This window comes from Spea bombifrons, chromosome 7, assembly GCF_027358695.1.
Source record: "Spea bombifrons isolate aSpeBom1 chromosome 7, aSpeBom1.2.pri, whole genome shotgun sequence".
Classification (NCBI taxonomy): Eukaryota; Metazoa; Chordata; class Amphibia; order Anura; family Pelobatidae; genus Spea; species Spea bombifrons.
Window position 1 is genome coordinate 17,831,572 of NC_071093.1, and position 12,075 is coordinate 17,843,646.

Here is a 12,075-nt window from a genome sequence, read left to right on the forward strand (position 1 = left end):
AATATAAATTAAATAATTCCTACTGTAAGTTAAGTGCCAGGAAACAGATGACCAAAAACCCACACCAGGACAGGCTCTGACACACTGACACCCAAACACACACCCTAGGACAGGCTCTGCCACACTGACAACCGAACACACACACCAGGACAGGCTCTGCCACACCCACATCCAAACACACAGGACAGGCTCTGCTACACTGATAACCAAAAACACACAAACAGCAGGACACAATCTACGTCACAGACGTCTACATCAGGATGGATTTTTCACACTGCATTGTCGTTTATACCCCCCTTAGTGTTTTTGCCCCTTGTGTATTGATGCCCCTGCTGCCCATATATATTAATATTAGCCCCAGTTGCCGATAGCAGGTATAGATGAACACATTAACACACAAACCAAACTTTGCATGTATAGATCAACTGAAATTCACTTGTGATCTCAGCACTGAAGGCATATATCAAATAAACAGAATCAGACATACAAATCCTGTATTTGCAGGTATACAATAGTACATGAAACGTAGCATTGCAGGTATTAATCAAGACATACAAACACTGTATTTTCGGGTATACATAAATAATGTATGGAAAACCAGCTTTGCAGGTATAGATCAATTGGAATTCACATAAAAACACGTCATTAAAAGGTATATTTAAAACCCCCTAAATTACAGGCATAGATCACAGGTTGCACACCCCAAAGCCAGCCCACACAGCAATCACACTCCTATCATACCCAGGCAACCAGTAAATACTGGTACCTAGGCATGATGGGACTGTGCTTGCTGTGATTGCTGTTAGCAATCACACTCCTATCATGCCAGGTCAGCCAGTACATGCTGGTACAGGGTGGCTGTAAGTGATGTGTAGACCCCATACTGCTGGCAGCATCAATACACAAGGGGGGCAGCTAGCTAGGCTTCAGCATGTACTGGCTGACTTGGCATGATAGGAGTGTGATTGCTAACAGCAATCACAGTCCCATGATGCTAGGTTCCAGCACTTACACATCCATGCTATCACACACACACTCATTCATTCATATACTCATTCATTCACAGATTAATTCCCTCAATTGCCCCCCCTTGCCCCCCTGTAGCGACGCCACTGCTTTTACTAATCAGTTGGGGAGCTGTGGCATTCTTATTTTTATTGTTACAGAGCGCTCTTCTCCCACATCTGTACCAACATTATTAATTAGTGCTGTTTCTATCTACATACATTGCTTAGGGCAAGAAACACGGTTTGATTTATTATTGGGTGCAATGTGTTTTATAGCAAAGAGAACATAGCTTACCATCTCCAGTTTTACCAAAGCCCACATCAACCTTACTATAGCTGTTGAAAGAAATTCTGTTTTATTTTCTTGTAACAGAAAACACAGAGATGAGGAAAAGCATTGTGAAACTAAATCAAGAGGTAAGAGTTAATTGCTTAAAAGTTTACATTTTATACTTTCTTTTTTTCTTTATTTCCCACTACTCCATTACCCTCCAAATAACCACAGCTATAAATGACAGCAAGTGCAAAAAGTAAACGGTTATACAAGAAGAATAAGCTACAATGTCTAGTATCTTCCATATGGAACTCAGTCTTTTCTGCACATGAAACAAACAAAAACAAAAAACAACAAATGTCTTATTAGAGACTACTTGTGCCTCTTTTCTTCCTTCCCTTGTCTTATGTGAGGAAGGATGTTTAGTACAAAACATTTTAAAAATCTCCCTGTCTACCTGTCCTATGTCTGAATCCCCATAGTAGGTATATAAGGTCCACCCTAAGCATACAGTGTTATTTTTAATTAACTTTTGATGATCAACAAAGCTGTCAGACCTCATCTTTAGTCCATGGGAGGTAGTGACTAAAGTGTAAAAGAAAAGTAGATGCTGCAATGCACCCTATCAACTACTTTGTGTTGCTGGAACATGAGAGTATGTAAACAAGGACAATGGTTTTGTTCAGATAATCAGGTAAAAAACAATAAACAGGTTTGAACCTTCTGGAACCTTGGAATGGATCTCTTTTATCCTCATCCTTTATCATGGATACTTAGAAGTAGATGGCATAAGTAGTGGCATGTATATTTTGTTATTTTGTTCCTTTTGCTGTGTGTGTTTACTTAACTCCTTTCATACCACAGTACAAGTGGTAGAAGAGAAGATGTCATTTCAACCTTCACCATGCCTATGTGGCAGAAAGGGTGGGCTCTATTCCCCTGAAGGGTATTTTATTATCTGTCAATTCCTCATCCCACTGGGCATGGCATGGGGAGCATGAGGAGATGACAAGTGAATCTGGTCAATTAAGTTAACGCTAAAGTTGATTGACCATTCAACTTCTCTGAACTTAATTACATTTAATTTCAAATTTGGAAGAAAAGTATCTGATAATGCATTATAGTGAACAAACAGTAGTTTAAATATTTAACAAGGATGAATGTGGTATATTTTATAGTTTCTGAAACAGACCATTTTCTGTTTTTGTGCAGGACTAATCATCTAATTGTCAGCCAACTTATTAAGACATGTTTAGGCAAAGGAGGCCCTTCAGCATATACTAAAGAATTAAGTTAACAAGTCACTGCTCTTTCTTAAGTGATACCAAGTAATGATAATTGGGATTTTTTTTTATTGCTTATTTGCTTGACTGTATGACGTCTCATCTTTACTCTTTATCACTCATTATCAGATGACCATCCTCTCTCAGCAAGTCACACGGCTGAGCAAGGACCTGAGTGAGATGCTGCAGCTCCTGAGGCCTATGTTACTTTCTCAAGCCTATATATCATCTCCTTCTGCTGGTCTCATCAACCCTTCTCTCAATAATACCTATAGTAACAGCAGTGGCTTCTGCAGTGTAACTCAGTCACAAGGAATCATCCCAAGCCTTGGTGGATCAGGGTGCACTGGTCAGAGTGGTGTGGACATAGCCCAGAGTAGTACAGCTTGGATGGAGGCCTTCCCCCCTCCTACTCAGGCAATACAAACAGAAAATACAGGGAGAACAAATGTCCATCCTGCTTTGTCACTGGACTCATTTCTCAGACATTCATGCCCCTATCATATGCAGCACAGAGGATGTAGCCCTCTGGCTATGAATCAGACTCCGTCCCCATGCCATAGTCACTACCCCCAAACCCAAATGAACCATGTAAGCCAGGTAACACATAGCCATTCATCCCCAGGGATGGCTCCTCATCCACCACTAGGTCAACAGAATGTGACAAAGAAGAACAACATGACTTTCGCATCCACCAGATTATTTTGCAACGCTCAAGACTCTGATCCCTTGAAGGGCAGAGTAGCTGACTTCTTGGGATTGACATCAAGGGACTGCAAAGAGACATTACCTGCTGCTCTGGAAATGGTTCATAGTTCACCTGGGGACTCACAGGGAGACATCATCAGATTTATAGATGATGAAGGCACCCATGTGTAGATGTAAGGAAGGTGAAGCCAAAGCACTGACCGTAAGATGTTTACCAAAGTGGAGCCCTAAAAGGCTGTACTAAACTGTGACAAAATTGAAGCCTAATGACAACAGAATGTCTAGTCACTGCTGGATTTAATGTTCACTGCTACCACGCTGCTCAAACAGCAATATTAAATGCAACTGAGTCCCAGAATTATTTTTTTTTACTTGAATAATTTTATTTCTTTGTAATGAACAATCTCTGATGTGTTGGTATTTTCCTAATGTAAACACAATTTCCCAAACATCGAGCCTCTTGTCAATTTGACATTTCAGCACAAGTAAACTTATTTAACATTAAAAAATCAAAAATGGTTTCTTAGGTCAGTGAAATTTGAGTGTAGTTGGTGTATCATAGAACACATAAACGTAATCAATCTTATAATTCAAGCCAGATCCAGGTCATAAATACTTAAGGGAATTAAAGGTATTGCTGCATGATTGTAGAAAATTATACATGCATAGAACTTTATAAAAACAAAAACATTTATATTTGCATGGTTTTATTATTGTATTTCCAACCACTATGGAAACTTATAGAGATAAGCCAAAAATGGAAAAGTTCCTGGATGTTTAGTTGTTTGTTGTTTTTTTGGGGTATAACAAAAAAGGAGCTTATTTTTCTATATTTGCTACTTGTTGGGTTTATACTAAATTTTCTCTTTTGTTTCCAATTTAAAACTGTTTATTTGATATTTTGCTGTCAGATGGAATGGAGATATCAGGCAGGAAAAAGAATAAAACAAAGTATCACTCTACAGGTGCATGCTGTGCAACGCATGGAGCATTCTCTGAGAGGAGCTTTTCTCAAGCAACTTGAAGAATCTATTTTTTTTGCTTTAATAAAGATAATGGATTAAAAGACTATATACATGTATGTATTTCTTCGTATTATTGGAACTCTGTTAATTGCACTGAGATTACTATTGAGGGTTATGGTTACACCGGGGAACAGTCAAAAATATCTCTGTATGTGGAAGTGCCTGGTTGCCACATTTCTAACCTGTGATATATTAACAGCTATGTTTAAAACAAGACACATGTCACAAGGGGGAATGTAATGGTATTTCAATTGTCAAAATGAGTAGATACCCTAAAACATAGCTTTTAATTAAACATTTTTTTTAAATGGAAAAATAAACAAATGATAAAACAAAACAGAACCTGGAGAATTGCAAACTGAATTTAGTTTTATCTATTTTTTTACATATTTCATTAAAAGTTATGCTTAAGGGTTACCACTTTTTGGGGGGAGGGAGTTGATATGTGTTTGGGATTAGGCTTTCATGAATCAAACTGGGTGGACCTTTCATGATAAACAGTTATAGTAATAGAAGCCTTATAATTAAAAAGTTACATACTTTATAGCATTACTTCTAAAGCTTTAGTTTATAATTAATATACTGTAGGGAACACCATAAGACCAGAGGTAAATAACAGTGACAATATAACCTTTTAAATGCTGTTCTGTTGCATTTAAAATAGGTCACAACACTACTCTAACTCTATAACTGTTGTAGGAGTTACACTGACTTACTTACCACAACACATTCTTATTCTAAATTTTATGAAACCGATTTATATAATTGTATATACCAGTTACTTTCATAGGGATGTGATTTTATCTTATATATAATCTTATATTTCCACTTTCCCAATACTTGATACATAAATCTAGTTTGGTTTTTTAGAACTCAATTCAGATTGATACATAAATTTACATATACTGTATATACCACATTGGCCATAAAAAGTTTGATCTGTGTCAATGGTCTGCAAACAACAATTAGATATTTTCCTTTAATGCTGTCATCAGGATTTAGACATAGAATTAACAGACTCTGCGTCTTTAAAACACATATTGTAGAATGTGATGGTAAATAAGAACCATTCTGCTCATCTATTGTGCGCATTTTGTCTCAATCATAATGTTTCCCTGGACTTACCGTAGATTCAGGATAGTGATATGCCTATCCCATCCATGCTTAAATTCTCTGTGTTAACCTCTACAACTTCTTCATGTAAATGAGGTCCAGTGACTGGACTTACACTCCAGGTATCACCACACAGAAAAAAACAATTTCTTTGTAGGGATGGCATAAACATAAAGTAGATGGGTTATAGGCATATTATGGCAAAGAAGTGGGGACAGATTGTCAAAATGGGTAATGTTAGTGGTAGGTGGGCAGGGTTCCTGGCAAATCTCAGCCTTTTAACCTTCAGCAGTACTCTAGGAACATATCAACGATTATATTGTATTGACTCTTCATTAACAATGAAACTTCAACTTTGTAAATATTAACTTTACTACAAATTTCCCACCAACGTGGAAAAAATGTGAAACCACTTAATTAATGCAATTCTTTACATAACATCCTAAAATGTAAAACAAACTATGTCATTTTATAAATTTACAACATGAATGTGTTTAAGAATCTGGCTACGGAATGTCAGTTTCACACTAAAAGCTATCATTAGGAAAAAAAATAATTTAAATAGACTTCTCAAATATCCTCCAGGCCAAACCCGCATGCAAACGGAATGATTGACAGGATACGCTGTGAATAAATTGGAGTTGCTAAAATCCACCCTCAGAGTGTCAGATGGCTCTACAAAGAATTGTCAGGAGTCACGTTTTCATGACATTTTATTGGAAGCCATTTTACAGTAAAAGTGGCACTTAACCATTGCCTGCTACTTTTTTATTGTAAACCTTAGTATGTAGAGGTAAAGCGACAGGCTAGCAATGCTTTCTCAGTGTAAGGGGTCACCTAAATGGAACAATCATGGGAAAAATATTTATTGGCTGCTCTTTCTTAAAAAATCAAAAATAACCTCTATATGCCTCTATATTTGAGAACGAATAAGCCCCTCCTTGTTGTCACCCAGTCTGTCTAGCAAGCTTTGTTGCTTCACCGATTCTTGAAATTAAAACATGTGAGTGTGACTGTCCCTATAGTGGCCTTTGAATTCAACATGCCTAAACACATTAAACACATCAGTTCCTCAATACTGTCTTACCTAATGCAGAGAGATCACTAGCACAAGTGAATTGTACATGCTGAAAGTTTGTAGGACTAAACAAATGTTCCAACCATGAAAATTAGTGTTTTATATCACAGGTATTGACAGGGGGTTGTGAATTTCATCTCTACATATTAAAAAAGCATTATAAAGTGAGAACCTAACAAGCTAAGTTGACAATCATAAATGAGATGTTATGAGGTGTATACTCAACCGAAGCAGATTGGCATTTTCCCGCAACTCAATTTGGGCCACTATAAAAGTAAAATGCTCTCAGTCAGGCTCAGGCACACCTTTTTTTCCTTCTATAACCTATAGGCTCAAAACAGTAATGGGCAGACTGTCAAAACACAAACATATACTCTACTCTTACCAATCACTGCCCATACATACACATGTACATTCATACCTGCCCTTCATATTTGACATATCCTGGCTTACACTTGCCCTTGCATGCACGCACTTGATTACTCTAACATACAAACACTTTCAAAACACAAACACATTCTTTCTCTCTCGTTTCTCAAAAAATCCCCCCATCTCATGATCATTCATCTTTTTCATTATCTCTCCCCTTTCTTGTTACCCCTTTGATCATCCCTTTTTTTCATTATCTCTTTCATTTCTTTTTCTTTCAGCTGTTTGCTCTTTATCTCTCCATTATCTCTCATTCTGCCTTCTCTTTGAAATCCCTTATCATCTGTCTCCTCTCCTCTTTCTCTATATCTATCCCTTCTATCTCTCCCTTTCAATTCTCTTTCTTTCTATTTCTTTTTGTAGCTGGTCACTATTAAATAGTATATTATTGCACCAGCGGTAAAGCCATGACCAGATGCCTCAGTGGCGATTTGCATTCTGCATGGCATCACACTACATGAAGCTCAACATCTACAGGATTCCTCTGTCTAACAGCCCATGTTTACTGCCTTGGTGTCATACACGACTGCATTCTGTCCAGTCGTATGAAAACATTTTCTTGTGACAACCTGTATGGATTATTGCTATATTATTGGAATAGTAACTGGCCTCCTCCGCATTCTGCCTTTTACTACTCCAATCCATTCAGAGTCCCAATGGCTTCCTATACTCACCAGAATTAACAGCTCCTGACCATTACCTAAAGAGCCCTTAAGGGACAGTCCAGAAATGATGTGCACTTTAATATGTAATCAGCGTCACCTTTAAGTCAACCTTTTCCCCAATGCAAATGCACGGATGATTCATCAGAATCCCCTATGCATTTGCATCTCTTCTGCTGCCAACAACTCCATGGCTTGCAGGATATATGTTCAGCCAAATGCATCTTCTACTTGCCAGCATGCATGCGCAGAATACTCACCAGCAGCCAACTGCAGCCCTGGATATTTCCTTATGTTTATGTGTGGGGCTAATGAGATTCCCTACAGAAAGCACTCCCATTGATTTTAACGGGAACTCTTTACTGCCACTGGTTGGTTACCTCAGAACGTAGAGGGGGTGGGCCACTGCAGGGCTCTAATATTGTAGATCTTTTACAGGTAAAGGATTCATGTTGAAGTACATACAAAGTATTTTAAAATTCTCTTTTTTTTGCTGGGAACATATAAAACATTATAACGTCCCTTTAACCACGATATGCTCCTTATAGCTTTGCTCGCTTCTCCAAATATATTTCCAGCTGCCATTCTTGCTCTTCCCATGACTTACTCCTCTCTTCAACCATTATCACTTCTACCCACCCATGTATCCACAATTCCACCAGTGCTGCAGCTATTCTTTGAATTCCCTACCTCAATTCCCAAAAGCATTCAAGACCTCAAAAGTTCCTACCTGAGGTGCAAAGTTTTGAGAACTTACCTGGATATATCTTTTTCATTGTCACTATGTAGGAGGGGGTGACCTTTAAGGTCTAAACAGCTATATAACCATGTCTTGTTCAAAGAGAAAGTTAAATTAAATGGAACCACAAACTAATAATGAAGCTATTTTTTTTAAGCATTAGGCATTATATATTCTCTTTTTGCTAGGTGATATATTGGTTCTTTTTTAGATTAACGTGGTGGTTTCCATGAGAACTAAAAACTTGGCAAACTGGTCCAAAAATGTCATATTAGCTTCGCTTCTGAAGATAATGTAGTACCCACAACCAATCTGTTAGAAAATACATTGCAGGATTCTTCATCAGTTCCAATAAAGATTTAGCCTGGACCAAAAACAAAAAGTTTTAGTTTTTGTTTTTTCAAAACCCCATATGCATCAAACTGTGAAACACTGTGTGTTCCAGCACCTTTCTATCAGAACCAGCACTAACTTTTTTAGCAATATGAGCTACAGTAGCCTGTCTGTTGTGCATAAACTCTGTTTGCAGGCCTCAGACAAGGTACACGGAAGGAAGCCCAGAGACCGGCACTGGACATTTGGCAGGGCGCAGGACTCATGGCAGGGCACAGGATACAGAGCAGGGAGCCATCAGGGGGGGGGGGCAGATGTAGTCAGACAAGCCGGGTCAGAAGCAGAAAGACGATATCAATGCCGAACCAGAATCCAGGAGCAGAGTCAGAAAAAGCCAGGTCACAATGGGTAAATCAGAATCAGAATGCTGTTAGCAGGAGACCAGGGCCAGGCAGTAGGCAGATAAACTACAATGTGAAGGCCTGGAATTGAGAAATCAGCAGGTATTTAAGGGCTGCACCCAAGAAAGCAGATGCAGCTGGTCAGGTCATTATTGTTCTGACAGGTGACCTCTACAGGCTGCAACAGACATGACAGTGAACAATTACAGAGTCCAGGTGGAACCCTGACACTAATATATCCCACCCACTACAGGTGCCATGATAAGATTATCAGTGTTATGTTATCGATGTCAAGGCATTCAGAACTTTAGTGCATGGGCCGCGTGTGGCCCCTCCCACAGGCATCAACATGCGCTATATACTCTATGGGGTATCCCATAGATTGCTCCTAAGACTTAATGCTGATATGCCTCAATAGCAAGGCTTACAGCAACACCAAAAACCTGCAACAGGGCGCACTGTGAGATTTTGCCTCTCGCAAGATGGTGATGCCCTTTAAGAAAATAAGAAAGTTCTCAAGAGGATCTACCTGCAGGTTGAATACAGGTACTGCATTCAACCATGCAAGTCAATTTTTTTAAAAAAATTTAACATTTAAAAATAATTATGCAGTGATTTTACCATCAGGGGACCCATCCAGTTCCAACAAAATGTAAAAGAAAAAGTCCAAAATATTTTTAAAATGTTTAAAAAATTACATTGTACAAATTGTAATCCAGGAGCTGTACATTTATACCTGGATTACAATTTGTGTGAAAAAAATATATTACTACCACAAAATCTGACAAATGGGTGGTAGTAAAATTAGCACATGGAAAGGGTTAAAATATCATGGGTGGTAGTAAAATTAGCACATGGAAAGGGTTAAAATATCAGCATTTTAAATACCTTGGCGTGTCTAGTTTTGAAAAATATATGGTTTTATGGGGTAGGTTGTATTGGCCGGCTTAAAAAATGTCCCAAATAGGCCATGGGGGCAAACGGACCAGATTTTGGGGAGAAATGGTTTTGAAATAGCAAAATCTACTTATTTCCCATAACTTGCAAAAAAAATAACATAAAAACATTGGGTATTTCTAAACTCAGAACAAAAATAGTAGAATGTACTTAGTAGGTTTTTTCATTAGCTGAGTCAAGCATGTACTGGGACCCAAGATTTCTGATAGCGACCCTGTTGCTGTGTAGATAGTGGACTATCACCAGAGCGCTGGTCATTATATATATATATATATATATATATATATATATATATATATATATATATATATATATATATATATATATATATATATATATATATATGCGCATGCTAGTCTTAATCTTGTATGAATGCACACCACCTGTAGTGTTTTTAATGTGGTAGTTACTGTGTGTGAATTCTCTGACATTTCTTTAGTGGCAAATACCTTGGAGTATCCATATAAGCACATAGAATGATATAGCCAGTTATTATGTGGTGTCTTTGAGCACATAGCAGGTTATTACATGTAGATATTATTAGCTATATGGTGGTCATAACAGTTTTTTCTTGAAATGCTATAACCTGCAATTATTAACTGTGTTTTGTGTATATGTTTGTGACTATGATTGTATGATTAATATGCAAGTGACTCTGGCGCTAAACATGCACACACTACCTCTGGCACAAACATACACACAGACTCTGACACTGTACATACGCTGATTGACACTCAAACTAAAAAAGTAAAAAAAAAAAAAGAGCATTGTCATAAAAAGATCAAAACAGATATTGAATAGGCAGAGGCTGGGATGGACAGGTCTACTGTTACCACCACCAACCTTTGCCTTCAGATTTGTCCCTACAAAGTCACACACCTAACAGGGAATCCAGAGTTGTAAATGTGCCCTAAACATGTGCAATGCCCCAAAAGGGTTTTGATTATGGAGATACGTGTACATTTGTCTGCTTTTTTTCTACCTTAATTTTCATTACAAGTGGTTAAGACTGTTGGAATGACATACACTTCTCCAGAAGTACACAAAATGCCAAAACACAGTACTTGAGATTTCTAGAGCAGTAAAGTGGTCTGCAAATGTTTTCCATAGTATGAGATATTGACATAACAGCAATAGTATACTAGCAATAGAAATATATCTAAACGAGGACAAATATATTACAAAAACTCAGCCGAATTCAAGAAAAAAAAGTTTTAATTAATTCAGCTTTGCTTTAATAGGCAGTCACCAATTTATATCTGTAGAAAACCAAAAATATATACAAAGACTCACTTCGGAAATGCATATAATTTTACTTACAAATATCTGTATGCTCAAAATTTAACATAAACTTTAGGGGCACTTATTGTCCTGCATATTTTGAGCATGTATATTTATTTATATATATATATTTATACATAGATTTTTTTATTAAATAAAATTTTACAAACTGTATAGAATTTGAAGGTTTTCAGTCATTCAGATTGCGTGCCCTGGGAAATTCACATGGGAAAAACAGAAATGAAAGATTGTTCTGGTCTCTGAGTCGTCAGAGGTTTGTATAAGCAATATAAAACATAATGTGGGGTTGAGGTATTTAGCTACACGCAAATAGGTTGCAGCAATAGCATAAAAACAAATTAGCTCCGAAAAAAAATATCATGTTTGAAGAGAAACATAATACTAAAAACTCTGAAAAAGATCTGAAAAGGTCTGCAAAGTAGTCCTTCCCGCTGTAGCAGCCTGTTTTTGTACGAGATGTTGCATGAAGCATACAAAGTCCAAGGTGCACACACTTCTAATGAAACATTTCTTGTCCACAGGTGATGTGAGAGGTTTGGGGTGAAATCAGGGGTAAGGAGTTGCACCTTCAAAAGATCATGCAAAGTACTGCTGAAGTGCTGTTTTTGCCCTGGGGAAATAAGTATGAGATTAGGGTTACTGGTAAACACTACCATAAATTAAAATAATTATTGTAAACAAGAGTTTTGTTAATCGCAGGTGTTTTTTTTTACAGTAGTGAGAATAAAACCGAAAAACCTACATTCATAATATATTGTGAAAAT

At 37.4% G+C, this 12,075-nt stretch overlaps 2 protein-coding genes across 5 annotated transcripts in view; one reads left to right on the plus strand and one right to left on the minus strand.

Moving 5' to 3' along the window:
• The window catches only part of LOC128501308 (potassium voltage-gated channel subfamily H member 8-like), a 213,783-nt gene extending 209,440 nt beyond the window's left edge, over positions 1 to 4,343 (plus strand). Inside the window, exons 14-16 of the mRNA XM_053470740.1 lie at positions 1,381 to 1,424; positions 2,694 to 3,474; positions 4,184 to 4,343. Of these exons, the coding sequence (XP_053326715.1) occupies positions 1,381 to 1,424; positions 2,694 to 3,443 (794 nt within the window). The 3' untranslated portion in view covers positions 3,444 to 3,474; positions 4,184 to 4,343. The remainder of the gene's footprint in view (positions 1 to 1,380; positions 1,425 to 2,693; positions 3,475 to 4,183) is intronic.
• A 6,863-nt stretch (positions 4,344 to 11,206) lies between these two features.
• ARMC8 (armadillo repeat containing 8) overlaps positions 11,207 to 12,075 on the minus strand; it is a 44,725-nt gene continuing 43,856 nt past the window's right edge. For all 4 annotated transcript variants that reach the window (XM_053470727.1, XM_053470726.1, XM_053470724.1 and 1 more), the window contains one exon: positions 11,207 to 11,921. In XM_053470727.1, the coding sequence (XP_053326702.1) occupies positions 11,888 to 11,921 (34 nt within the window). In that variant the 3' untranslated portion in view covers positions 11,207 to 11,887. The remainder of the gene's footprint in view (positions 11,922 to 12,075) is intronic.